This window comes from Piliocolobus tephrosceles, chromosome 14, assembly GCF_002776525.5.
Source record: "Piliocolobus tephrosceles isolate RC106 chromosome 14, ASM277652v3, whole genome shotgun sequence".
Lineage (NCBI taxonomy): Eukaryota > Metazoa > Chordata > Mammalia > Primates > Cercopithecidae > Piliocolobus > Piliocolobus tephrosceles.
The window spans coordinates 24,836,909-24,864,139 of record NC_045447.1 but is presented as its reverse complement, the minus strand read 5'-3'; the positions used below and the strand labels follow the sequence as shown (position 1 = coordinate 24,864,139).

Sequence of the window (27,231 nt, the reverse complement as noted above, 5' to 3'; positions counted from 1 at the left end):
CGGTTGTAGCTGAGAGAACAGGTTCTGCAGTCACACTGCCTGGGTTCGAGTCTCATCTCTGCTATGCCAGGGATGTGTGACTTTGGAAACTTTTCCTAACCTCTCGGAAGCACAGTTTCTTCATCTCGAAAATGCAGCCAATAATAGGACCTGTTGGGTGGTCACGCTGTTGGAGTTTACTGTTGTTATGATTGTTTCATCCCACCATCATCGCCCTCTGGTTAGACTCAGGCTGCATTTTGTCTGCAGAGGTTACTCCCCTCCAGAAATTGACTCAAAATTCTGATGACCGTCTCTCCCTTGCTTATACCTCAGAGACATTCCCTCACATGGCTGTGGCCTCCCATGTGGCAATGAGGCACCCTCACTGAGGCACCCTCCATGTGGCGTGTCAGCTCATCCTCACAGCACTCCCTTTTGGATGGCAAAGAAAACTGAGGCCCCAAGAGGCCCGTGGGTGGTGCAGTTAGGACTGTCGTGGGACAGGCTGGCCCAGCAGCTGGGCCTGAGAGGAGTCTTTGAGCCAGCCTGGAAGGGCCTCTGAATGCAGACCCATGGGTCTGAAACCTGCCCGGTGACTGCTGTATGTGAATATATTGGGCATCACAGGGTTCTAAAGGGTCCTTAGAGATCACACACCCTCAACCTGAGCAGGACAGAGGGTCAAGTGTGGGGGCCTGCCCAAGGTCAGACAGCCAGCCTGGAGGAGGGCCAGGGCTCATCCGCAGGCCATCTCCATATGCTGGACTTGGAGAACGGAGCAGGGACTACTCAAGTCCTGTTCCTTGTAGACCATGTGAAGTCAGCCAGGTGCCCAGCCAGACAATATCCCCCTTGTCTCAAGGAGTTGCTTTCCTCTCCTACCAGGTCCTTCTACCCCAAAGTCCAGAGGCCAGAGGTGGGAACTCATTGCCTTCAGAAGGCGCCCCTGACTGGGCGCCATGGCTCACACCTGTAATCCCAACACTTTGGGAGGCCAAGGCAGGCAGATCGCTTGAGCCCAGGAGTTCAAGACCAGCCTGGGCAACATGGAGAAACCCCATCTCTACTAAAAATAAAAAAATTAGCCAGGCATGGTGGTGTGCGTCTGTAGTCCCAGCTACTTGGGAGGCTGAGGCGGCAGGATCACTTGAGCCCAGGAGGCAGAGTTTGCAGTGAGCAGTGATCATGCCACTGCACTTCAGCCTGGGTGACAGAATGAGACCCTGTATCATGGAAAAAAAAAAAAAAAAGGAAGAAGGCTCCCCTGGCCACAGCCCATCTGGTTGATTCTTGTCCCAGGAGGTGAGACGATCTACCTTCAGCATGACCAAGAAGGACTGGTTTAGGTGAGACTGGAATTTGGCAGGTGAGACCCTGAAGATGTGGGAGGAGGAAGCTTGGGTAAGGTCAGATATGCCCCCACAAAGACATGATCTGGATACACACACACACACACGCATACACCCTCCCCTGCCACACTCCTCTGCCACCCTCTGCAACCAGTTGGACATGCGTTTGAGCAGCCTCTGCATACCAGGCTTTCCCCGTGCATAGCTCATATGAACATGCCAAACTCCAGAGGTGGACCTGGGCTCTGCTTGCTTTGTGACCTTGGCCATGTGATGTTGCCTAACCAAGCCTCAATTTTCCCATCTGTGAAATGGGACCAATAACTTTTCCCTCAAAGATACATATCAAATGCAAATGAAGTCTTGCATGCAAAGTGACTAGCTTGGTCTCAATTTCATTATCGTCCTCTCATTTCCTCCTTTTGGTGTCTGAATGAAGCCACACCTTCTGCGGGGTGAATGTCAACCCAAGAGGACTTCCTGGCAGGGGAGAGATTTGAAGGGAGTAGGGCTGTGGGGCAGGGCCAGGCTAAACACCTGGTTACACATACACATTTCAAAGTGTCTTTGCCTAACCAGTAGAGACTCTGGTTTGGGTTTTGTTTATAGGTTTGGTCTCTTGGGTTTAGTGTGCTCACTGGACTCCTCCAATAGTATTAGAAACCAAAAACAGGATGATCCTCCATGAGGAATGTTTACCATTTGAATCATAGCTCCAGCATTCACTTGGTCAGGAAAACATGTGCTTTTTTTTTTTTTTTTTTTTTTTAATTACATTTCCCTGGAAAAACAATGATTTGAATTCAAGGAGGGGAGGAGAACAGGTTTCCCCCAACTCCAAGCTTGAGGACTTTCTTTTCCTTTTGAAGTAGGAATGGAGTTCTGTCCCGGGCCCCTGAAGGCGTCCTCACAGCTGATATTTTTCCAGCTGCCTATCTCCCCAGAGCGTGGAGCGGCCTCCAGAGTGGGGTCAGGGAGGGGGCGGGAGGGACAGACCTGCCTGGGCCGGGCAGCTCAGCATCTCTCCGAGCTGCTGAAACACCTGTGGAGGCTGTGCTCATGTTCACTGGTGGTGTGACTTTGTGTGACCTTGCCACTTAACTCTTTCACAGCCTCGCTTCCTTTATCTGTCAAATGGGGATCATGATTTCACTGGGTGGCTTTTGAAGAACATGCCACAATCAGAGAAGGTCTGAGCTGGGAAATGCAACAGAGGCCTTCCCCTCCTTGACCAGTGGGGAAACAGAGGCTCTTAAAACTGGCCTAGATCCAGCTTCCGGCCCCTAGTCTGTGTCCTTCCCGTTCCATCAGGACCAGGTCTCAGAACAGAGGATTGGCATTTTCTTTTTTTCTTTCTTTCTTTTTTTTTTTTTTTTATACTTTAAGTTCTAGGGCACATGTGCATAACGTGCAGGTTTGTTACATATGTATACTTGTGCCATGTTGGTGTGCTGCACCCATCAACTGGTCAGCACCCATCAACTCGTCATTTACATCAGGTATAACTCCCAATGCAATCCCTCCCAGGACTGGCATTTTCATGCTGGGGAGCTGGGTACCATTTTCTTTTCAGAGACTGAATAGAAAAGAAAAGGACCCGTGAGAAATTCTTTATGTGTGGGTGCTTGTTGATGGTAGGGGTGACCTCAGGACTCCACTGTCTGCCTATGACCAAGGAGTGAGACCGCTTGGACATTGTCCCTGTGTCCCCCCTGGGGGTCTGGAGCAAAGCCCACCCTGCAGGTGAAAACACTAACCTAGGGATGTTTGTTCTCTCTCATGCCCTCCAGGGGTTTCCTGGAGTCTTTGGGGAAAGAGGCCCTCCCGGACTGGATGGAAACCCTGTAAGTATTTCAAGTCCTTGGGAACAGGAGAGAGATTTCGAGTGAACACACAGCAGATTTTAGGAGTCCACGCTTTAGGGTCAGACAGACCTGGGTCAAATCCCAGCCCTGTCAACTACCAGCTGGGCACCCTTGGGCAAATTACATGACGTCTCTAAACGCTGGGCTCCTGTCTACTATGACTGCCCTGTCGCCCCCCGTAAAAGTCCCCAGCCCACTGAGCCCCTGGGTCCAAAGCTCCAGGCTGCACCCGGTTTCCAGGACTTCGGAAGGTTCATGGATCACTCCTCACTGGAGAGGAGAGGCCCCGGCTGCTGCCATCTGACAAAGCATCAGAAATGTTTATGGGCCGGCAGAGGCTTGGGGAAGCAAACGGTTTGCAGGCCGTGTTTGGAGAAAAGGAAGAACTGAGTTCCAAAGGAATCTCCACCACAGGCATGTTTATAGAGTTTGTAAATAATTAGAGGCCCAGGCTGTGTTCCACGAGGAGCCAGGTCAGCCTGCCCTGGGGAGCCGACTCTGTCTTTCCCTTCCCGGCTCCAGGCCGTGGTGGGAGAAGGTGTTCATGGTCCCCCATCTCTCCCTGGGGCTTCCTGCCTGAGCAGCTGTGCCAGCTGTGCCCTCTCCAGTGGTGGCTGCTGCATTCATAACCAGCACCTGATTAGGCGCTAATTCAGTTCCACAAATGCTCCCTGAGCCTGACCCAGCCAGGCTCCCTTGGAGATTAAGCCTTGACCTCAGAGCCCTACGGACCTGGGTTTGAATTTTCTTGCACCACTTGTCAGGTGTGTGAGCTTTGAAAAATCCATTCACCTCCCTGAATCTCAGTCTCCTTGTCCGCAAATTGGGGGAATCAGAATTCCAACTTGAGGCCGGGTGCAGTGGTTCACGTCTGTAATCCCAGCGCTTTGGGAGGCCAAGGTGGGTAGATCACTTGAGGCCAGGAGTTCAAGACCACCCTGGCCAACATGGCAAAACCCCGTCTCTACTAAAAATACAAAAAATTAGCTGGGCGTGGTGGTGGGCACCTGTAATCACAGCTACTTGGGAGGCTGAGCGGGGAGAATTGCTTGAACCTGGGAGGTGGAGCTTGCAGTGAGCCAAGATCATGCCACTACACTCCAGCCTGGGCAAGAGAGTGAGACTCTGTCTCAAAAAAAAAAAAAAAAAAAAGCGGCCGTCGTGAGAATGAAAGGAGGCAGCCAAGGTGTTGCACTCATCACACGGGTTCAGTGGGTGAGGCTGTGTAAAATACTGGGTAATCTGGGGTACAGTCCTGACCTTGAGGAGTTCATGGGCCATTGCTCTCCTCTGTCACACAACAGGCAGTGGGATTAGAGAGGTCCCAGGTGCCTCTTTGGAGAAGAGAACAGGGAAGTAACATTTGCATTGGGATGAGGAGATAGGTGGGAAGACATTGCAGGTGGAGGAAGGGGCAGCAGCAAAGGCATGGGGTGGGGGGAAATCAGAGCCTCTCCCTCAATATATCACTTGTTAGATTAACTGTTAAAGATATGCAGTATCGTTCTGCGAGTTTCCTTGGGGAGCGGCAGGGAAGTCTTTATGCTCCTGGCATAGAGGAACAGAAAAGACCTGATGTCCGTTTCTTCCCCTCATTTGAAGCGAAGGCTGTTGCTTACTTCTCATTGCTAATCACAATGTCAAGAGCCCTGGAGTTTTATATTCTCACTTTTCCATTTTGAACTTGACTCAAACCCCTCCACCTGTCATTTCTCATGTGGGCCATGGAAGATTCATGTTTAAGATGAGGAAACTGAAGTGTCGGGGGGTAAATCGCACACACAGCCTCGTCTCCTGACTCCCAGGCTAGAACTCTTTCCAGCCTCTGGGGGGGCCTGGAGGAAGGACATGTGAGGGTGTGGGGTGCTGGGGAGGATTCTCCAAGGGCCACAGCACCTCCTGGCTGAGAAAGGGAAGGAGGTCAGCTTAGAGGCTCTCAGTTTGGAGTCCTCCTGGCTTTGTCATTTCCTTGCACCTGGCCTTGGGTGAATCACTTAACCTCTGGAGCTTCAGTTTTCCCGTCTATAAAATGAGCGTGAAATGTCAAGCACCATGCATATCTGTATGACCGTGATCGCGATTCCGCTCATTCCTTTATGCTTACAATGGGAAGATACTGGATTTGGAAGTCCGACCTCCCCATTTGACAGACGTGGAAAACTGATGGCAGAGAGGGGAAGGCTGTGGTCCAAACTCCAGGCCAGACTCAGGAAAGTCCCTGGAGCCTGTGGTCAGGAATAAGGAGAGTTCAGCTCTGAAAGACCCCACCAGGTGCCTGTGTGGAGGATGACATGGAGGGAGGGGCCCTGGAGGGAGATGGGACAAGTAACCACCTTGGTGTCTGTCTATCTGCAGGGAGAACTGGGCCTGCCAGGCCCCCCTGGAGTCCCCGGCCTTATTGTAAGTACACCGATGCCTGGGGCAGCGGGTGGGTGTTGGGGAGACTCGGGGTGGAGCCAGCGTGTGGGGAGCCAGGAGCAGGCCCTGCAGGGGAGGTTGAAAAGGCCCCTTTCTCATCAAACCTCCGGAGGGACTGGGGGGCCAGGAGAGACCAACCTGGGTGGGGAAGGTGAGTTGGGGAGGGGGGGCGGGCTGAGGGAGGAGAGCCCTGCTGTGTGGCCTCAGGTGGATCACCTGCCTTCTCTGAGCCTGTTTCCTTATTAGTTAAATGAGATGAGCGCTTGGAACACAAGATTGCCAAAGCACTTTCACAGCTGCTGCGTGCATGGCCATTGCTCTGCAAGGAGGTGTGGGCAAGTGGTAGTACTTATTTGACAGGTGAGGTGTTCCAGGTCCAGAGGGAGGAGGTAGCCGGCAGGGTGGTCTTTTGCACTTTTTTCCTCCAAGTGGACTTTGGAGCCAGACCACCTAGGTTCAAGTCACAGGCCCGCCACATCCTGGTTGTGTGACCTGGGCCAAGCCACTTACCCTCTCTGGGCCTAGTTTCCTCATCTGTGAAATAGAGATGATAGCAGAATCATTCTGGAGTGGCCGTGAGGATTAAAGGAGGCATCACATGTGTAGTCCTTGGCACAGGATCTGGCACCCAGTAAGTGCTAGTGGAAAATATTGTTATAATAATTCTTGTTATTACCTCCTGAAATGCCCAGGGCTGACAGAGCCTAAACACAAGGAGGTGGGAGGCGATCTGACCTGACTCCATCCAGGTGGCGTAGGCCTGGAGGAGTGGTTCTAGCCAGAGCCAGGGCCCCTGCTGGGCTTTCAGTGGAGTGAGTGTTAACCTTGTGCCCAGCTCCAGGGGCCAGTGAGAGGTCAGAGCCTGGGAAATGGCACTCCAAGTGTTCCCATAGTCTGATGCCCCCTCCTCCCTGTCCATTGGGTCATTCCTCATGGGGTTTGAGTCTGAGGGCCCGTGGAGGGACACAGGTAAACTATCTGCTAGCTTGACAAACGAGCTTCCAGCTTTACCACTCCAGCAACTGTACTGAGAAATTCTGCTCAGGGAAAGGCTGGAGGAGGCCCCTGAGGTAGGCAGGGGACCCCGTCGCTCAGGGGAGGCCAGTCCTGGGAAGATGGTCCAAATGTCCCCATGGCCACCTGTGCCTGCTCAGGTGAGTGGGAGCAGAACCTGGGTGGGGTGGGCAGAAGGTGAGAGCCCTCTGTGTCTGAATCCTGGCTTTGCTACCTCCTGACTGAACTTCACCTTGGCCTCACTTCCCTGAGCCTCGGGGATCCCCTCTGTGAAATGGGATCATTGAATCCACTCTTATCAGAACCACAGAAACACACAGTCCGTTCCAGTCCAGTGGCTCAGAGGACAGTTTCTGGAACCAGACTGCCTAGGTTCAAATTTCCTAGCTCTACCACTCATTTAATCACAATCCAGAGCAAAATTTTTAACCACCCTATGCCTCGGTTTCTTCATTTGTAAAATGGGAACAATATTGGTACGTAACTTGGAGGGTTGTTATGAGTGAGGATGTAGATAAATTAATATGTAAAGTGCCTAGTATATAGCAAGCACTCAAGAAGTACTAGTTATGATAATAATAGCTATTGTTGGTGTTATTATATTACATACACACGTGATATTTTACACCTGGTAGCAGCTATCTAGGTTACTGACTTGAGAAAAATTTCACAGTCACGTTGGAACTTGGTGGGAGAGAGTGCTGCAATTGATGAGTGATGTCTGCCTTGGCTGGGGTTGAGGAAGTGTCAACACATGAGTCATAAATTTGTCATCCCTGATGTCCATTCAGTAGGACTTTGCTGAGCACCTTCTTTGGCACAAGTCATTGACCTAATGCTTTGGAAAAAGAAATACCTGCCATGGGAATTCGAGAACTCTCTAGAAGTCTTCTAATCTGACTCTCTCTAAGCCCAACAGGAATCCCTTCTGGAGCATCTTGGTCATATGGTGATTAAACTCCAAATCGAGCACCTCCGGTGTAAAAAGTCCCTCCCTCTCTGGGAGCCTAGTCCATTCTACACAGCTCTCATTGTTCAGTGTTTTCCTGTGGATCGAACCCAAGTCGTCCTCACTGTCCCTGAGTGAGGCTGTTTGAGGTGTAAAATGGTCTTTGTCTGTGCTTCCCAGGGCTCCTTCTAAACAATTCCAATCCCAAAGCCTTTCTGAAGGGATGTTTACATATCCTGTCTGTCATCCTTGGCACATGTTCCTATTTGTCATCATCCCAGCGTTCACTAGGTTGGGTCCTGAGAGGAGCAAGAATATTGCTTAGTGGAATAAACACAGATTCTGGGGTTTTGGACTATAGCATCGAAGCCCTCCTGGTTCTATCTTTTTTGAGACAGGGTCTCACTGTGTCTCCCAGACTGGAGTTCAGTGGTGTGGTCTTGGCTCACTGCAACCTCTGCCTCTTGGGCTCAAGTGATCCTCCCACCTTAGCCTCCCAAGTAGCTGGGACAACAGGTGTGTACCATGACGCCCAGCTAATTTTAGTATTTTCTTTTTGTAGAGACAGGATTTTGCCACATTGTCCAGGCTGGTCTCCAACTCCTGGGCTCAAGCGATCTGCCCGCCTCAACCTCCCAAAGTGCTGGGACCTCCTGGTTCTTTACAAAGCTCATTCTTACCTGCACTCTCTGCTGCACTCCACTGTTAGGGTTGCCAGATAAAATATGACACCTAGTTAAATTTGAATGTCAGATGCAATATTTAGAACGCATTTATAGTAAAATGTCACTCATTATTTATCTGACATTCAAATTTCACTGTTCCTGTCATTTTAATTGTTCAGTCTGGAAACACTATTTGCAGTGTCTGTTAGGAGAAACCCTTTCAGCAAATGGGAAAACTGAGGCCCTTGGTCAAGGTCACATACCTGGCAGGTGAGGATGGAGGCCATGAATCTCAAGTCCTAGTCCAGGGCACTCCTGTTTTTGCTTCTGAGCAGCCTGTGCTGGGGGCAGAGCCCTGGGCCTTTTCTGCATTTCATGGTACCCTCTTTTCCCAGAGCTGATTTGTTCTGCCTCGTGGTCCCTTCATGCTGTGTCTTTTTTTGGCCACTTTCAGCCTCCTTCCTCAGTTTTTAGATTCTTTTCACTGCCAAGATGAAGTGTCCTCTCTCCTGTGACTGTGGGGTCACAGGGCTGGGCCTGAGCCCATCAGATCACCTCTGCTCCCCGAGCAAATGCCTCCTTCCACCCTAGATTTTTGGGAGCAGCAGCTTCTGTGCCTGGCGGAAAAAACTGTCTCCCCAAAGAGCTGGAAAGGAAAGGAATTTTCTAACCAGGAGTTAAAGAGGAAGAGGGATTGTGAGTCACCTACGGTTTTCCAGAGGATGTGGGTTTTTAGCTGAGCAAATGGGAATTCCACGTATTGATAATCATTTTAGTGGAAATTCAGATTTATTCAATGCCTCTGTCTAGTCAGTTGAAGCAATTTGCATGCAGACTGAAGCCAAACCTTCCTTCCGTCCCCCGGGTCCTTGCAGCCGGGAGGAAGGGCGTGAGAGGACAAACTAACATTTATTAAGCGTCTGTCTGCTATGTGTGCATCGCATGCACTGGGCTGGGGAGGCTGCGCGAAGCCGAGGTCACCAGTTAGAGAGTGGAAGTGTCGGGCTTATCACCTGGGTCCATATGCCTCAATTCCAATAAGCCACCGGTGGCTCCCTGCAGCCTCAGAGGTGAGAGGGCCTCCACACAGCCCTCTTTGAGTAACTGAAACCCTTTGGCAGGCCCTCAAGAAAACTGTGCCTGATTCCAGAAACTGCTCAACAAAGACGATTTCTGTCCTTTCTATTCAGCGTGACACAGAGGAAATGTTGGCTCCTCCACGATTTAATGAGACCCAAAGAACATGTGATCTGGCCACAAACCCAGCATATGAGGGGCAATGGATTTGTCCACCTTATTCTGCCACTAAACGATCACCTGGCTTTGTTTCCTTGTTTATAAAGCAAAGTTAGATACCCCACCACCTGGTATGCAACAAACCCTCTTGTGCCCAACCCTGTGCCAAGTTTTTAATTGTCACAACAGCCCTCTGAGGGTAGGAAGTGGGGCCACCAATTTACACTTAAGGAAACTGAGCCTCAGAGAGGGTGAAGCACCTGCCCAAGGTCACACAGCCTATCAGCTGGACCTGGCCTGTCACAGCTCATACTCTCCACTGCTGCACCACATCCCCAGCTCCTCAAGACTTCTGTGCTGAACAGAGATAGCGGGTGTGTGACAGCATGGACTGGACAGTGCCAGGGCTGTTCTCGTGTGAGAGATGGTGCTTAGTAAGACCACACAGCAGCCAGAACTGGCCACAGCTCCAGCTCCCTGTCCCTAACCCACCTGGCATTGTTGGCCTTCAAAGGCAGTCCTCAGAGAGATTATAAGTGAGCATGTTTAGCTTTCTTTTTCACCATCATTAAGTCACTTTTACCAAGCACCTCCTCAGAGCTGTACCCCGTGCTGGGCACTGGAATCACAGAGGTGAGGTCCTCAGAGCAGGCACCTGCCCCTGGTTTGGAGGCAGCACAGGCGGTGGCCCTATAGGCACATGCAGAAAGGATGGTCGGTGTCAAGGGCCCTGAGCGAGAGGCATGGGGCTCTGAGGCCTGACAGCAGGGGCATGACCTGGTCTTGGGGTCAGGGAAGTGATGTCAGCGCTGGAGGCCCAAGGACAAATGGGCATGAACAATGCCAGTGGAGGGCACGGCACTCCGGGAATAGGAAACGGCTTGAGCCAGGGTTGGGGAGATACGTCAGTGGCTAAGTATGTCACAGCTAAGGAGGAAGAGCAGGGCAGGAAGGTGAGATGTGTGAGCAACCGTCATGAAGGATGGGCACCGGACGTTCCCCACGTTAGCCTCCGGGGGTCCACTGGCTGGCAGTCAGGGGAGCACAACTCCGTTTTTCCGAGTCTCCAACCTGACCTGATGCCCTGTCTCAGGTGAGACATAGCAACAGGAAAGGCAGCCTTGAGTGGTTTATAAAGCAAAGTTAGATACCCCACCACCTGGTATGCAACAAACCCTCTTGTGCCCAACCCTGTGCCAAGTTTTTTTTTTTTTTTTTTTTTTTATCAACAGCCAACTCAGACCTTGTGAGCATGGACTGTGGGGTCAGACAGACAGACAGATGGATGGACAGACCTAGGTTCCGGTCCTGCCTCTGCCCCCTGCTTATCGCTCGATCTCAGGCAGGTTATGTCACCTGTCCTTGAGCCTCAGTTTTCCCATCTGTAAAATGGAGTGGGAATGACAATGGTGCTTACCTCCTGGGGATACTGTGAGCAGCTGGTGAGCGTCCAAGCCACCAGCATCGTCCCTGGCGTGGCAAAGGTGCCCAGAGTGACATTTAGCTATTGTTAAGGAGGGTTCAAAGTGGGTAGCGTGCATCCAGCACACAGTGGGCGTTCTTTAAATGGTGACAGACAGGGCTGATTGTGTTGTTGGTGGGAGTCAGTGAGACGAAGGGCACAGTGTGGCGTGCGGTGTCTGGGAGCTTAGAGAAAAGTGGAAACAGGATCCAAATTAAGGGCCTTACTCATTATTCTTTCTCATGGGGACATGACATTCTGAGTGGCTCCGGCCAAGCTGGTCTGGAGGGCGTCTGGTACACAGGAGCTGGCTGCTCTGCAAGCTGCCCTCGGGGGATGCTGGCCTGGAGTTTTCTTTGTTCCTCCCGGAAATGCTTTTGTAGCCCAATGTGGGGGCCCCACCAACACAGGGGGACCTGCCATATGCAAGCTGGCACCTTCTCTGGGTGTGGCCTGCAGGCAGGGATCTCTCTGCCAGATTCCTTCTCCCCTAGGGTTGGATGCCCATGCGAGGTCCCTGCCCCCACCACACACAGACCCCTTTGGAGAGGCCTGCTGAAGCAGCGAGCGGGACCTGGGAAATGGGGTGTTGTGCTGTGACTCCCTGAGGACCCACACAGGTGACCATCCGGCCTGCACTGAATTCAGTCCCACACAACAAGCCACTTCAGGCCTGGAGGAAGAAAGAGCCTGTGTTCCCGAGCTGCTGGCGGCCCCTCTGCCTGCCACCCTGCCTGGCCCCCAGCAGAGCAGGACTCCTCCAGCAGAGCCCGCTCTGTTTATTTGTGCATCGGGGGAACTCTGGGCTGGCCACCCTGGCTGCATTCGTCCAGGAAAGGAGAGAAGCAGCAGCCAGAGGGACCTGTGGACATGCAGCTCTCTGCAGAGCGAGCTGGCCTCCCTTCCAATCCGGCTTCTCTCCCTCCTCTCCAGAGACCATCTCAGAATAGCCTAGAAGCTCTGGAGACAGGCTGCCTAGTGTGAATCCCAGAGGTGCCCTGGCTCTGTGATTTCGCTGGAGCCCTAACTTTTCAGAGCCTCAGTTTCCTCATCTATGAAATGGGGACAGTAGTAGACTGATCTCAAAGGGCTGTGGCGAGGAATTACTGGGTTAAGGCAGGTCAAGTGCTTAGCACAGTGCTGGCAACTGGCATTTGCTTATTATTAACACCCGTTACACTGAACCCTCACTTTCTCAGTGAGATTATTTGATGGGACCTGAAAGCAGAATTTCTTTCTTTTTCTTTTCTTTTTTTTAAAGATAGGGTATCTTTCTGTTGCCCAGGCTGGAGTTCAGTGACGCTATGACAGCTCTCTGTAATCTTGAACTCCTGGGCTCAAGAGATCTACCTGCTTCAGCCTCCTAAGTAGCTGTTACCACAGGCATGCATCACCATGCCCAGTAATTTTTAAATATTTTCTCATAGAGATTGAGTCTCCCTATGTTGCCCAGGCTGGTCTTGAAATCCTGGCCTCAAGTAATCCTTCTACCTAGGCCTCCCAAAGTGCTGGGATTATAGGCGTGAACCACGACGCCACGCTGGGCCTGAAAGCAGAATTTCTTAGCAAAGGCTTAGCTGGGAGGTTTTGTTTAATCCAATCAAATGAGAATCCTACAGTCCAGAAAGGGGAAGCGTTTGCCCAAGATCACACAGGCCAGGAAGCGCCAAGGCCAGACTCCAGTTGCTCTGGGGTTGGGAGAGTGAGAATCGGCATCATCTCAGGCAGGCTGAGCTGCCGTCTGCAAACTCCACGCAGTCTGTCTGTCTGTCTGTCTCTGTCTCTCCTCGGGGGCATTCCATCGCATAGTCCCCTTGGCCCTTCCTGCAGGAGCCAGGCGGGAATGTGATTTTTCATTCTCTGCCTGGCCTCCCTCCGAGACGTCTCCAGGCAGCTCAGATAAGAACTCCAGTTCCCATTCTTGAGCCTGGCGACCTGGGGCAGCCTTTGTTCCTCCAGTGCTTCAGAGCTGTGCCCCCACCTCAGAGCACTTGCCAGGGACCTCCACAGAGCCTGATCAGGTAGTGGGAAACAGAGGCCCAGAGAGGTCAGGCACATTGAAACCACACAGCAGCCAGACGCTCATATCGGTCACGGAGGATGGACAAGGGAGAGAAGAGGGTATTTTCAGGGTCTGCCTTTCTCTGAGTGCGGACTTAATGTTATGGTTGTGGCTGAGAGAGTGATGGAGTGGGCAGAAGTGAGATTTGAGGGGAAAAGCATAGGCTGGTTAAGAGAAAAGTCAGCCGCTTCTTCACTCTGTACCAGGATTCCTGGACTTTGGCACTACTGACATTTGGGCTGGATGGTTATTCGGGGCGGGGCTGTTCTGTGCACTGCAGGATGCTGAGCTGCATCCCTGGCCTCTGCCTACCAGATGCCAATAGCACCTCTTAAGTTGTGACAACCAAAAATGCCTCCAGACATTGCCAAGTATTTACATGTTAAATCAGTTACTCCTGGAAACAAGGCTGGCAAGTAGACAGTACTGTATGTCCTCACTTGTCACATGAGGAAACCGAGGCATGGAGACATCAAGTTCCCCTAGTTCACACAATGAGTGAGTCCCAGAGGAGAGTGGGACCCAGTGGTCTGCTGTCCACTGGGTGGACAGAGAATGAAAAATCACATCCCTGCCTGGGTCCTGCTGGAAGGGCCACAGGGCCTGTGCAGTGGAATGCCCCTGGGGAGAAAGACAGAGGGACGGTGTGGAGTTTGCAGGAGTTTGCAAATGGCAGCTCAGCCTGGTTGAGTGCTTTCCAGAGTCTTCCTTGCAGAGGAAGGAAGGAAGGCTGTGGAAAGGCCAGGAGGGGCATCATCGGGACAGCACTCAGCCAGGCTGAGCTGTCATCTGCAAACTCCACAGTCGTGAAGGAAACTTGGTTTTCCAGGTCTGGGAACTCCATTTTTCTCATTTTGGACCGACTGATCTGATCTGAAGCTCCAACCTGTGGTCCAGGATCCGCCAGCTGGTTGTAGTGTCCCACAGGGTCCATCGCCAACTCTGGGATTTCTAGGATCAACAGCCTCACTCCTTACTTGCTGCCCTCCTCAGAGAGAGCCAAGCCTCTGGGAAGCAGGAGGTGCCTCCCCTCATGTAGCCGGAGGAGTCAGAACTCCCATTTATGCCTTCTTTAACTCTTACAGCAGCTCTGGGGGGACAGATAGAGAGAGCCTGAGGGTCCAACATAGTCCAATGAAAAGCCCTTTGTCCCTGATCCGGGGTAAAGAATCAGATAGAGGAAATGGAAAGGAATATGGAAATGGAATAAAAGAATATGGAAAGGAATGGGGACAGGGAAAGGGCAGCAATCTAGAAATGAGCGTGGGCAAGGATCTTTATGAAGTTTATTCCAGCACTTTAGTGGAGGTCTCCAGATGAAGAACATTCCAGATTCTGAGATCAATCCTACAGAGTTGTGTCTTCAGAAGCCCAGCCCCAGGGACCTTGGGGATTGTTGCCACCACCCAGGCCAGCCTCCTGTGGGTCACTGCTTACAACACCCTCTTCTCTTTCTTCCCCCACAGGGTGACTTGGGAGTGTTGGGTCCAATTGGCTACCCAGGACCCAAGGGCATGAAGGTAAGCAAGGAACGCCCCCCAATTCAGGCCTCATCCCAAGTGGGCACCCCCGACCCATTTCATCCCAGAAGGAAGGGTGACCTTAGATGATGCTAGGGGAAGGGAGGATGGCAGGATGCTCAGAGTGCTGCTAGGAGGAAGCTGGGCAGGTCAGGAGCTGTCAGCTCTGGCCCCAGAGCCAGGCATCATCTGTATGTCATTTAGGCCAGGCATCCTCCTCGAGCTGATATGGTTCCAGGCCTCAGAGCACTGGAAGTCCAGTGGGGGACATCACCAGGGCCACAGAAACTACCATGCAAACCATGAACTCAGCCCATCCCTGAGTGGGAAGGGCGTGCAGCAGGAAGGCAGGCCAAGACTGCTAGACCACATCCCAAGGACGACCCAATTTAACCAACATGCCCTTCCCTCCCCATCAGTGCCTTCGTCCTCTGGATTTGTCTGCAGTGCTGTGGTTCACTGCCTCTTCTCATAGCTCCTTCAGTCCACACCCTTGCCCTGTGACATGGGAGTCATTTGCCCCCTTTCACAGATGTGAACACTGAGGTTGGGGGATCGAGCAGGGGGTCTGGCAGCAAGTTACGTTTAAGCCAGGGCTCCTAACTCTTGTGGCCTAGAGTTCCATCACAGCTGGCCTTGGGTCTTTGTCTTGCAGGGACTGATGGGCAGCGTGGGGGAGCCCGGACTGAAAGGTGATAAGGTGATCTGAATACTCCCTTATTGCACTGTGGTTTCTCTGCATGCCACCCCCCTCTCCGCCCGGAGGCTGCTGCTGATCTCTCGCCAGGTCCACTCCCCTGCACTCTTCCTGCCTCTCCTCTGGCCTCCCCTAAATCTGTGCTCCCCAGCTTCTTCCTAGTCACACTGGGGGGGACTCAGGCAGATAGTTCCGGGAACCCGAAAACCTCAGCAGATAGTGCATAAGCAGCTGTTGCAGCAAGCGGGGCAGGTATGTCAAGACAGGGCTCTGAATCCAGAGAGCAGAGCTGAGGCCAGCATCTGTGCTTTGAAGGCAAAGCCATAGAGCAAGGAGCATGGCAGTGAGGGCACAGGAGGAAACAAATCTACATAGACCACCTTGGCATGAAATTGGGAACCCAACCCCAGAGAGCGTGCCGACTGGAAATGCAACTCTGAGCCCCTGACCCGCTTCTCCTGCTGCCATGGGGGTGGCTACCCTTGCCATGTATCCTCTGTACAGCACTGCTGCTGAGCTCTTCCTATCTCACCCTGTGCCACACCAGAGTTGGAAGTGGGAAGACAGGCCCTGGGGGCCCAGAGTGAAGCAGCATCTGAAAACCAGAGACACAGGGCCCAGCACTTGTGCCCTGCTCTGTGGCTGTCTTCCTGCCTAGCCTCTTCAGACCCTTGGCAAACCAGGACCCCCAAAGGGGGTGCAGGAGGGGTTCAGGGCAACATTCCAAGTATCCATGAGACATCCAAAGGACTGACTGCTGCTCAGTCCCTCCTGTGGTCAGTTGACACCGCACCTGTCTTCCCCCTACTCCTGAGTCATAAGGTCAGGTGCCATGCTGGGTACCATCTGAGTGCACCACATGGATCCACCCATTAATCCTCCTACCCACTGTGAAATAAGAAGCTTGCTTGGGCCGGGCACGGTGGCTCACGTCTGTTATCCCGGCACTTTGGGAGGCCGAGGCGGGCAGATCACAAGGTCAGGAGTTTGAGACCAGTCTGGCCAACATGGTGAAACCCCATCTCCACTAAAAATACAAAAATTAGCCAGGCATGGTGGTGGGCGCCTGTAATCCCACTTACTTGGGAGGCTGAGGCAGGAGAATCGCTTGAACCTGGGAGGCAGAGGTTGCAGTGAGCCAAGATCCCGCTACTGCACTCCAGCCTGGGTAACAGAGCAAGACTCCGTTTCAAAAAAAGAAGCTTCCCTGAGGCCACACAGCCGGTAAGTAGAGAGTCACCTGGCTCCAGAGACCTCAACTGTTAAGCAGAACTAAGGGCAGAAGGTCAGAGCTAGTAAGATTCTGGGAGGTTCACATTTCATAGTGCCTACGTCTCACAGCTGGAGAAACCAAGACCCAGAGAGAGAAAGAGATTTGCCGGCCCCTGGACTTTTAGAACATTAGAATTGCTGGGTGAAAATGGACATATCCGGATTGTATTATGCAAGCCTATCCCTGGGTAGCCAGCTGGTTGCAATGCCAACCCCAGTCCTTTTTCTACCTGTTTCTACCTCTTCCATCTCCTCCTGCCATGCCCAAGCCTCCAGCCACAACCCACCTCTGCCCGCCCCTTGCCCTGCTGTCTGCTACACCCCTCTGCCAGAGCCCTCCCTCTTTGAAGGGGCTTTCTGATGGAGACGGGGGGTTCCCCGCACCTACCTGTTTATCCCAAGGTTTGAGACATCAGCACTCTGGAAATGTTGAAGTCATGAACGAGAGAGAAAGGAAGCCGGGGAAAATGAGAGTGTAGGCAGTGAGCTTTTTATAGGCCCCTTTGCGGAGCTGGTCTCAGCTCAGTGTTGCTTCAGGAACATGGAAATAAATGTGTTACATGGAACTCAGCTGGCTTGCTGATGGGAGTTGCCTGGGACATTTAGAGAGGTGAAAACTCTGGAAAAAAAAAGGAGGAGGAAATTATTTTCATGCCCATAGTTTTTAAGAAAATCAAATGTCTTCAGGGGAAAAAAGAGAGCGGGGGGAGAAAGAAACCCCTTTTCCTTTGGTGGGGAGGAGCCTTAAGGCTGTGTTCCGATCAGCCACGCACACATCCGTGTCCCCTGGCCCTACCCTGGGATGACAGAGCCATCCCTTCATGTTCCAAGGTTGCTCCTGCCTCAAATCCCAGATTTTCCATGACCCATCCTGGACTCAGTCCCACTTACAACCACTTGGCTCCCTCTCTCAGCCTGGAGGAGCATTCTGGAAGCAAAGCTCCTGCTCCGAGCCCAGCTCCCTCCAAATTCATTGTTCTGATTTCCGAGGTGCCTTTTAAACTTTCCTTGTTTTTCTATTTTCACTCTTTTTTTTTCACCCCTTCACTCCTCTCTTGGACATTTAAAAAAAAAAAAAAAAGTCCTGTGGTTCCCCAAACACCAGGATGTTGTACAGGATTTTCCAAATTGGAAAAAACAAAGTAAGTTCAAAAAAAAAAATTTCTTTTTTTCAAATTCTGACTTTTGTTCTACTAAGGAAGTTCTTTTGTTAGGTCATGGCCTTAGCCATGTGTGGGTTTTCTAAGGGTCTCCATTTTCCCGGGTTTTTCTCTCCATTCTTTCTCCTGCTCCCAGGGTTGTAAATGTGTTTTGAATCCTGGGGCCGACAGAGTGTCAGTAATGTCCAAGGTGGAGGGCTGAACAGGGTGCGGTGAGGGCCGTGTGAGGTGGTTCCTGCCCTAAGGGAAGCAGCTCCCAATCTGGACTGCCCGTTCAGAACGTGGCTAAAAACAGGGAGGGAGGAGAAGAGGCCTCCAGCAGCCAGAATCAGTGTCACTAAGCCTGTGCAGTACATCGTGTTAGAAGACAAACACCCAGACTTAAGTCAAGACCAATTTACTCGCTGTTTACACATAGTCTTAACAAGTCAGGAAATCTGATTTCCCATGCTATAGCTGATTAAAATAGTTAATTAGAAGTAGATCGGCCGGGCATAGTGGCTCACGCCTGTAATCCCAGCATTTTGGGAGGCTGAGGCGGGCGGATCATCTGAGTCCAGGAGTTCAAGACCAGCTTGGGCAACATGGTGAAACCCCATCTTTACTAAAAATAAAAAAATGAATAAAATAAAAATCAGCTGGGCGTGGTGGCACGTGCCTGTAGTCCCAGCTACTGGGGAGGCTGAGGTAGGAGAATCACCTGAGTCCAGGAGGTCAAAGCTGCAGAGAGCCAGGATCGCACCACTGCTCTCCAAACTGGTCAACCAGAGTGAGACTCCATCTCAAAAAAAAAATAGACCAAAGCTGCTTGCTAGCACAGAAACCCCCACAGGAGGAGGAAGTGACAGCTCAGTCTGATGGTGAAAAATATCAAACAGCAGACGCAAACACTCTGAAACCACATTGGTGTGAGGCCCTTGCACACGCTGCCCTCACCCCTGTGTGACAATACCAGTTGATGATGAAGAGGCTGAAGGATCAAACACTTCATTTGCTCTGCGTCAGTTCTGCAGCCAAGGCCAGTTGCCACTGGGCAGTGGGCAGCTTAGCTTCTGTTAGTGGCATTTCCAGCCATCCCAGCAGCCCCAGGCAAGTCTGCACATCGGCCAGCTCACCTCCCCCCACCACCGCCTGCTTTCCTCGCCAGGGGCCCGTCCTTTCCTTTCACAAGGCTGCTGCTGGCCGGATCCGACTTGGGAAACAGCCTCGGCACAGCTGTACCTCGCCAGGGGGTCTGTGGGGGAGGCTTCCAGAGCCCACGTGGTCTCCATTGTAACCTTCTTTGCTGGTGTGTACTTAGGGTGAACAAGGGGTTCCAGGTGTGTCGGGAGATCCCGGATTCCAAGGAGACAAGGTAATTGCATCAGATTTTCCCCTCCCCCTGCCCCTGCCCCTGCCTTGCTGTTCCCCTGGTCCTGGCTTCCTTCCTAGGGCCCATGATGAGCCAGGACCCACATGTGAGACGGCTGCCTTTGAAATAATCCAGTCTTCTCCATCCTTGATCCACTTGTCATCTCTTCCTTCGACTTTACAGTGACCTTTTAACTTATTTCTGGGCCCCAGCCTCTTGCTTTCTCTTTCTTCCTTACTGCCACCCAGTTGTTCTTCTGAGGGCAAAGCGGTGCTCTCCGCTCACACACCATCCATGGCTCCCTATTGCTCTCAGAATGGCACCCTGGCTCCCTAACCAGACATCAGGACCCCAGTGAGTGCATCTCTCTGATACACTCCTGCTGTCCCCTTTACAGCCCTGCACTCCAGCCCCACCGAACCGCCTGCTGTGCGCCTCCGTACACACACACAGACTGCTACCCGCCCAGGACCCCCTCCACCCAGCCCCTCCACACCACCCTGCTCAGAGGCCATTTCCCCACCTGCTCAGAAACTGGCCATTTCCCTCTCTAAGTGCCCTGAGAGGCATGTCCTCCCCTTGCTGATGGTGCCACCTTTCTCCTCTGATTTTGGGTGACTCGTGCTGAGTCCCCACTGGACAGTGAGTTCCCTGAGAACAAGGCTCCAGACTGCCCTGATGGAGCTCGGCTCAGGGTCCTGCCCTTGATCATGAATATTTAGGATAAGCTAACTGGCCTTACAAAATGACATATTGACTACGGGATCAAACTGAGGTGGCCTTGACTTCCAGAGCACAGCTGTGGGCCTGCTGAGACTTGCTCCCCTTTGCCTGTGTCTGGCATCATGTGGCCACATCTGGAACTCTCCTGGCCAGTCAATGAGGCCCAGATGTTGGCCAGCTCTCCCTCTTCCTCTTCCCTCCCTCCTCACTGGCCTGTCCTGACCCAGCCTTGGTATCTCCGGGTTGTGAACCACAGCAGGCCTGGCTCTTCCCCTACTGGACCCAGTCTCCAGAGTTCCCCAGGCGTCAGAGGCACTGCAGAGCCTGCATGCAGCCTCAGGGTCTCTGATTCTTCCTGATGAGGACAGGGGCTGCTGTTTCTCATTAGCATTTCCTGGGGCCCAGCCAATAAGGGTGTGAGGCAGGTGTGATCCAAGTCGAGCCCGTAGCAGGGAAAGGAAGGAGCTCATCCTCCTCCAAGGCGGGCATTCTCTGGGCCTGGGACCAGCAGGAGGACTGGGCGGCTGTTCACCTGGCCATTTCTCTTCCTCACTAACCCCAGCCTGCTCTGGATCTCTTCCAGGGGAGCCAGGGGTTGCCAGGGTTCCCCGGCGCACGGGGGAAGCCAGGGCCTCTGGTAAGTACCTGCTACTCCAGCACCCCCAAATCTCACACTCTCTGACTGATCATGGAACGTGGCTGGGGACACCTTCACCTTGAAGACCTCATTTCCTCCTGCAGCAGAGCTCCTGGGGGCAAGCAGGGCAGGGCAGGGCAGGGCAAGAATGGGATCTGCTCATTTCACAGATGAGGACACTGAGAGGCTCAGTAACTCACCCAGCTTCAGAGGCAGGCCTCATTCACCGACAAAACCCTGATGAGGATCTGGGGTTCCTGATGCCTTGTAAACAATAGTGATGTTATCAATAACAGCAGTGGCTGTCATTTATTGAGTGTCGCTGTGTGTCTTTCTGAACTTTGTTTCTTTGAAGGCTGCCAACTACCCCAGGAGTTAGGGAATTAATATTGCTCCCATTTTGCAGATGGGCAAACTAAGATTCTGAAGGTTGAAGTGACTTGCCCAGGGTCCCACGGTTAGTAAGTGCAGGAGGTAGAGTTTGAATGGTAGCTCCTTCTAGTTGACCAGGCAGATTTTATGCACATGCTTCTGAACCTTCCAACTACCCACAGCCAGGGGGGTAACGCAGGGGGTTCATGGAAGGTGGAGCCCTCACCCCTGCCTCCCTGCAACCTTTTCTCTTCCACAGGGCAAAGTTGGAGACAAAGGATCCATTGGGTTTCCCGGGCCCCCTGGACCCGAGGTATGTGATGCCCCATTTCTCTGTGTCTGACTGCAGCTGGGACTCGGTCTCGTCCCTGGGAAACTGAGGCCCAGAGACGGGGAAAGACTTGCTTTAGGTCATGCAGGATATGAGAGATGAGGCTGAGAGGAGAAATTCCTAGATCAGCAATCATTTATTTTCCCTTTCTGCTCTTCTGCTCTTACCCAGGGGCTCTCAAAAGTCAACAGGGACAAAAAGCTGGCCTCAGAGTCCTCTGCCAACTTTGTGGCCACCGCAGCTTTGTGATTCATGAAAGCCCTCTGTGCGCCACTGTCTGGGCCCCTCACAGGAGCTTCCCACATTCTCCACTTAGAGTTCCCTCTCCAAGCCCTGGAACTTTCCTAACCACCCACAGCCACTCTGGAACGATTCAGGGCTCAGAGCTTCCCAGTATGGGGAGCAAGAGGTAAATGAAAATTCGGACTTTTGAATGAAGAATGAGAAATAAGGATAGATTTAGCAATTCATATAATAACTCTAGTTGAGTAAGGAGAGACCCTGAGGGTTTCCAATATGTGTGATCATTGGCACAGGTAGGCTACACCTGAATGATCAACTCGGAATTCACACGTAATGGAGCGAAGGAAGCTGGCCGGGTTCTCTTTACCCCCACTCTCTTTAGCATACGTCTCGTGTCTAGAAAGCTGGGCTGAGCAGGATCCAGGGCTGTTGTCCCTCTCAGGATCATCGGCCCCTAGGCCAATCCCAGTTGCAGCCCCCCCACCCACAAATCACTGGCCTCCAGGTCTTGCTCACCCATGAGGTCTCTGCATCCAAGACAAAAGTGTGGCTCTGCGGATAGGCTGGACCCTTCCAAGGATCACTTCTGCTATCACTCGGATGGATGAGGAAATGTTTCCTAAAAGCTACAAGTTCTGACTTTCCACTGTGTTGACTTTGGCCACCACACAGTCCTATCTTTAGACAAATGGACTTGGCCTCTCTTCCATGGCCCCAATTCCCTCCTCTGGTCACTGGAAAAAGGCTTTTCTGAGAGTCCAGCTTTCCCAGCATTCTGGCCCATGAGGGTGGAAGGCATGCTCCCTCACATTTATTAGGCACCTCCTGGTGCCAGGAGGCTGTGTAGTGTCCTCGAGATGAGAACTTTCTGAATCACCACAGAGGCACATGAGGGAGATATTACTACAACCAGTTTACAGTTGAAGAAACTGAGTCATAGAGCAGGAGAGTGGCTTCCTCAGGGTCGCTCCGCTATGTAAGAGCAAATAAGGTCTGCTTTGGCCCTCTCCTGGGTCCCTGGACAATTTAGCCATTAGCCTCTCCCATCTTTGTGTTCTGTTTTGATTGGCCGACTCCGTAGCCGGGAGATAGCTCTGCTCAGCTGAAGGCGGAAGCTGATAAGCGCAGAAGCTGATAAGCGTGTCAGCACCCTGCCTGCTTCTTTCCCAGAGACCATGGGAGGGAGCTCCAGCTCTCCAGCACCCGGGTGAATCATCTCTCACTCATCAATGGGTCAGATGTGAGTGAGCATCAGGATTTGCTGAGCATCCCGACTACCAAGTTCTCACTTAGAGATGGGCCCACCCCAGGCAGAGTTCTTTTCCCAGGGTACAGGACCCAAAATCATTTTGGATACAGTTTTTACTGAGCACTTGCAACTTTGCTGGTTCCATTTAAACTTAAGAACAGCCCTGTAAGGGAGGTGTTGTTACAGGCACCATTTTACAAATAAGGAAGCTCAGGCCCAGAGAGGCTAAGGAACTTTCTCAGGGTCGCACAGGAGGAGGGCAGGGCTCTGGGAACCGCGTAACAGGTCTCCAAATTGTGCAAAGACCACTGTGGGGAGAGGGGGTCCCTGTGCTCTGTGGGACCCTAAGGAGGAGCCCGAGGATATTGCAGGGAAGGGAGGTGATTCCGCTCCGTGCGGGAAGAACCTTCTATTGTACAGTCATCCCAGGGGAATGGCCCTCATCGGGAAGCAGGGAGCCCCCATGGGTGGAGTGGGGCAGAGTCTAACACATGTGGCCAGGATGTAGGAAGGACTTCAGCTTACAATGACTGGAGCTGACGTTAATTAAATCAGCGCTTTTCAATGCTTTCAAAGTCACAGCAAACCCAGAAAATCATCCTCTCTGCAGGATTACTGCAGTCAAAAGACAAGACTTCTCAGGGCAAGGCATGGCTGGCTCTGGGGAGCAATGTCCCCAGACACCCATAATTCTGACCCGGTAGCAGCACCGGATTTGAGAAATAATGACCTTGAGTGTGACCTTCCGTGTCACAACCTTAATGCTTTCCTGCACCATCCGGTGTATTGTCTCAGCAACTCTCTGAGGTGTCAGGGCTGGAACCACGCACCCTGTTTTAGAACTGAGGACTGTAGGATCAAGGTGGTTAACTGACCTGCCTGGGGTCCCATCCCAGCAGGAGGAGATGGAAACCCACTCAGTCCCCCTGCAAGACGCATACCTGTAGCACTCCCTTCATAGCCTCCGTGGGTGACCCTGCTCTCTGCTTCCCCTCAGGGATTCCCAGGAGACATCGGCCCCCCTGGCGACAACGGCCCAGAAGGCATGAAGGTAAGTACCTGCCCAGGGCAACTCCAGTTGGAGGAGCAGACAGCTCTGCAGAAACCACAGGCCTCAAGGGCTGGCTGCCTGGCTTGGAAGCAGGGGGTGCCTTGCCAGCCTGTGATGGAGATGGAGGTGCCGCCTCTGATTCTCCCTTTTTGTTCCCTTCTCCCCAGGGTAAGCCTGGAGCCCGAGGCCTGCCGGGACCCCGTGGGCAGCTGGGGCCCGAGGTGAGACTGTCTGGCCCCGCTCCACTGCCCATCCTGGCCTGATTGCAGCCCCCAGCCTGCCCTGTCCTGGGTACTGAAGACCTTAGCTGGGGCTGGAACCCCTTCAGCCAGGACACCACCCAGGGCTTCCCCAGACTCACCCACCAGCTCATCCTATACAGCTCTGCCCCATGCCCCTTCCAGGGACTTTCTCTGCCCTGCTGTCACCTGGCAGGGTGGCTTCCCCACACCCTCCCTCCGCTACACCCTCATCACCCTGGAGTTTTCTTTCCCAGAACTACTGCCAATGCCATGCTCATAGTAGCAGTTTATTAGGACATTAATGAGGGAGTAGGAATTATCAGCCCCATTTTACAGATGAAGCCACTGAGGCCCAGAGAGAAAAAGAGACTCAGTTGGGTCTTATGGTTAGTAGCAGGCAGGGCCACAGTGGGAACCCAGGTCTGTTTGAACCCAAAACCCACGACATACGTCCTATGCTGTCAACTCTGTGCTTCCTGGGAGTGGCCTGGGGGCACCTCCAGAATATTACATTGACTTGCACAGTTAGTTAGTGGCAGAGCATCGATCTGCTTATTTATGTGCACTTGATGAAGTGGGTTGGGAAGGGTCTCTATGGGGCTGTTGGAGCACCAGGTGGGCACTAAATGGGTGGGCTGCTGATTTTGCCCTGTGCACGAGGCCATCCTTAGCCTTCCTGTGCCCCACTTACCTTAGCTCAGGCGCCAGGCCCCCGTGACACACAGCCCTGGGCTGAGGGTGCGGGAAGCCCAGATTTACCGCAACCGCAGGCGGGCATCCAGCTGACATGGATCCCTTCTTGGGATGGCTCTGGGTCTGGCGGGGTCCCAGCGCTGGCTCTGGGAGCCACCACGTGGAGCTGCTTTCCTGGAAGCTGGGGGAAAGGAGCTGGGGAGTGGCTCTGGAGGGAGCCCCTTGGTCAGGCCTGGCATACCAGAAGGAGCCAATTCGGAGGCTCCCTGAGCCTGTGGGGGTTGGGGGGGACCAGGAGAGTCTCATGGGCCAGAAGCGGGAAAGTAGGGGAGAGGAGGGAACGGCACCAGCCACGTGCTTCTGTATACACTCACATTACCACTCAAGATGTATGCTTGCTACTTGTTCACGTCTTCATTCATTCATTCATTCACCAAACACCCCCTAGATACTGCACCATCCCAAGTGATGTTTGGGGGTGGCTGCAAGAAAGAATAAGGCATCATTGCTGAGCTCCAGGAACTCAGCTGAAGCCACTTACTATACTTGAGGATGATCTTCTCTGCTCTGGGAAACTGAAACACAGCGAGGCTGAGGTCTGCCAGTGAGCAAATGGCAAAACTCAGAGCCTACATCTTTGAACTGCAGTTTGAGGCTCTGTTCCTCACAGCACACAATGGGGTTTAACTCTGATGCCCAGGACTTCCATGGAGTTGCCATTTACTGGAAGTCACTGTGTAGCCTGGCCTTTAGGCCATGGCCAGTGGAGCCTCTGAGTGGGGCCAGGCAGGGGGGCCAGGCATGCTGTTTCTCTTTGTCCAGGAGGGCTCTCCTCCGTCCATCCCTTTCCCTCCATACAGGACAAGATCTCTGCAAGTCCAACTGGATTAACTTTCTCCTTTTTTCCTCTCTCGTGTCTCCCAATTCTAGGGAGATGAGGGACCCATGGGGCCACCAGGGGCCCCTGGCTTGGAGGTGAGTATCACTGGCCTGGGGTAGGTGGCATTCATGGGAGCTGAGCCAGCTGTGCACAGGCAGGGCAACGTGGTCAGTGCTCCAGAGGGAAGTCATCAGTGAGGGCCTTGTACCAGCCAGAGAGAGAACTAGGACAGACCCAAAGGAGAGAGCCAGGAAACTGACTGTCACTGCCCACCCCCTATATGCCAGGTGCTTCATGTCAGTATTTATTCTCCTTGATTCTCCCATGACACAGGATTGCTTTCCTTGGTTTCATTAGAGAAGAGGCAAACAAGAGTGAAGGCTTCAGCTCAACATCTCACAGCCAGGCAGTGAGGATGCCCTGCCTGGGCCCTTAGCCTGAGCCCTCTGCACTCTTCCAAGCTGCCTTTCCGAAGTCACTTGTCCCACACCCCCTGTGATCCCAGCCATTGCATAAACCAGCAGTTCATAAAGTTTCTGGTATCCAGAGATTTTTACACTCTTAAAAATGATGGAGGACCCAAAGACCTTTGTTTGTGTGGGTTACATCTACTGAGATTAGTAATTAGAACCAAGAGACTTTAAATGTATTTATTCATTCATTGAAGATTAATCATAAGCTCATTTCCTGTTAATAAAAATAATATGTTTAGGAGAATTCACTCTATTTTCCATAGCAAAATAATTGAGTGGAAAGAGTGGCGTTGTGTTACCATTTTTGCAGATCTCTTTAATGTCTGGCTTAATAGAAGTCAGCTGGCTTTTCAGCTCTGCTTCTGCATTCAACCCACTGACAATATCGCACACCATGCAGCCTCGGGATGATGCCACTTACTTTCACGAGAGTGACAGTGACAAAGGCGAATGACATCTTAGTGTTATTAGGAAAATCATTTTGACCTCATGAACCTTCTGAAAGGGTCTCAGGGACCCCTGCAGTCCTCAGGCCACACTTTGAGGACCACTTACATAAACCGTTCCCTTCCTGGTGCCCCCTATCATCTGCCAAGTTCCTTCCTTTCCCTCACTCCCTGAAGGCAGGTGTCATCATCCTCATTTACAACAGGAAGACCAGCCCAGGGATGGGGGAGGCTTCCCGGAGTTCATGCAGCTGGAAACCCTGCCTGCATTCCAGGACAGCTGGCCACCTGGTGGACTCAGGGTTCTATGCCCCTGGCCACCAGGGTATGTGGCTCTCTACAGCCATGGATACCCTATGCCAGGTCCTTGGGGCTCCTGGACCCCAGCAATGTTGCCCTTGCCCAGCTTCTCCCACTTACCTCTCTCTCTGTTGCAGGGTCAGCCTGGCAGGAAGGGCTTTCCTGGGAGGCCCGGCCTGGATGGCGTGAAGGTAAGGGGACCTGGAGATCCTTTGGGACAAAAGGAAAGAGGGGGTCCTACATATTCAGGCCCCAATTCAAACCCCAAATCCCATGGCCAGTTGTGAAAAGGGAGAAAAAAATTGGTCCCCATGTAGAACAAAGTATTGGTAAAAGATGAAAAAAATGGACATAACCTAAGTGCCCAACTGTGGGGGATTGTTCAAGTAGTGGGATATAGTGCAGCCACCCTAGATGGTGTTTCGGGCTATTTTACAAGATGGGAAGATGTCTGAATGTGGGGTGGGGGTGGTGGAGGAAACAGGTTATAAAAGGAAATGAAATGCTCAAGTGTGAGTCTGTTGCAGCAGGGGCTGGGTTGCACCGTTTCTTTTTTTGTCTTTTCTCTTTTTTTTTTTTTTTTTTTTTT

General features: G+C 52.4%; 1 protein-coding gene across 1 annotated transcript in view; it reads left to right on the top strand.

The window, feature by feature from the left end:
* Window positions 1-27,231, top strand: part of COL27A1 (collagen type XXVII alpha 1 chain) — a 162,405-nt gene that overhangs the window by 59,078 nt on the left and 76,096 nt on the right. Inside the window, exons 13-23 of the mRNA XM_026457102.1 lie at window positions 3,122-3,175; window positions 5,552-5,596; window positions 14,469-14,522; window positions 15,178-15,222; window positions 18,952-19,005; window positions 20,309-20,362; window positions 20,994-21,047; window positions 23,555-23,608; window positions 23,776-23,829; window positions 25,474-25,518; window positions 26,780-26,925. Coding sequence (XP_026312887.1) covers window positions 3,122-3,175; window positions 5,552-5,596; window positions 14,469-14,522; window positions 15,178-15,222; window positions 18,952-19,005; window positions 20,309-20,362; window positions 20,994-21,047; window positions 23,555-23,608; window positions 23,776-23,829; window positions 25,474-25,518; window positions 26,780-26,925 — 659 coding nt within the window. The remainder of the gene's footprint in view (window positions 1-3,121; window positions 3,176-5,551; window positions 5,597-14,468; window positions 14,523-15,177; window positions 15,223-18,951; window positions 19,006-20,308; window positions 20,363-20,993; window positions 21,048-23,554; window positions 23,609-23,775; window positions 23,830-25,473; window positions 25,519-26,779; window positions 26,926-27,231) is intronic.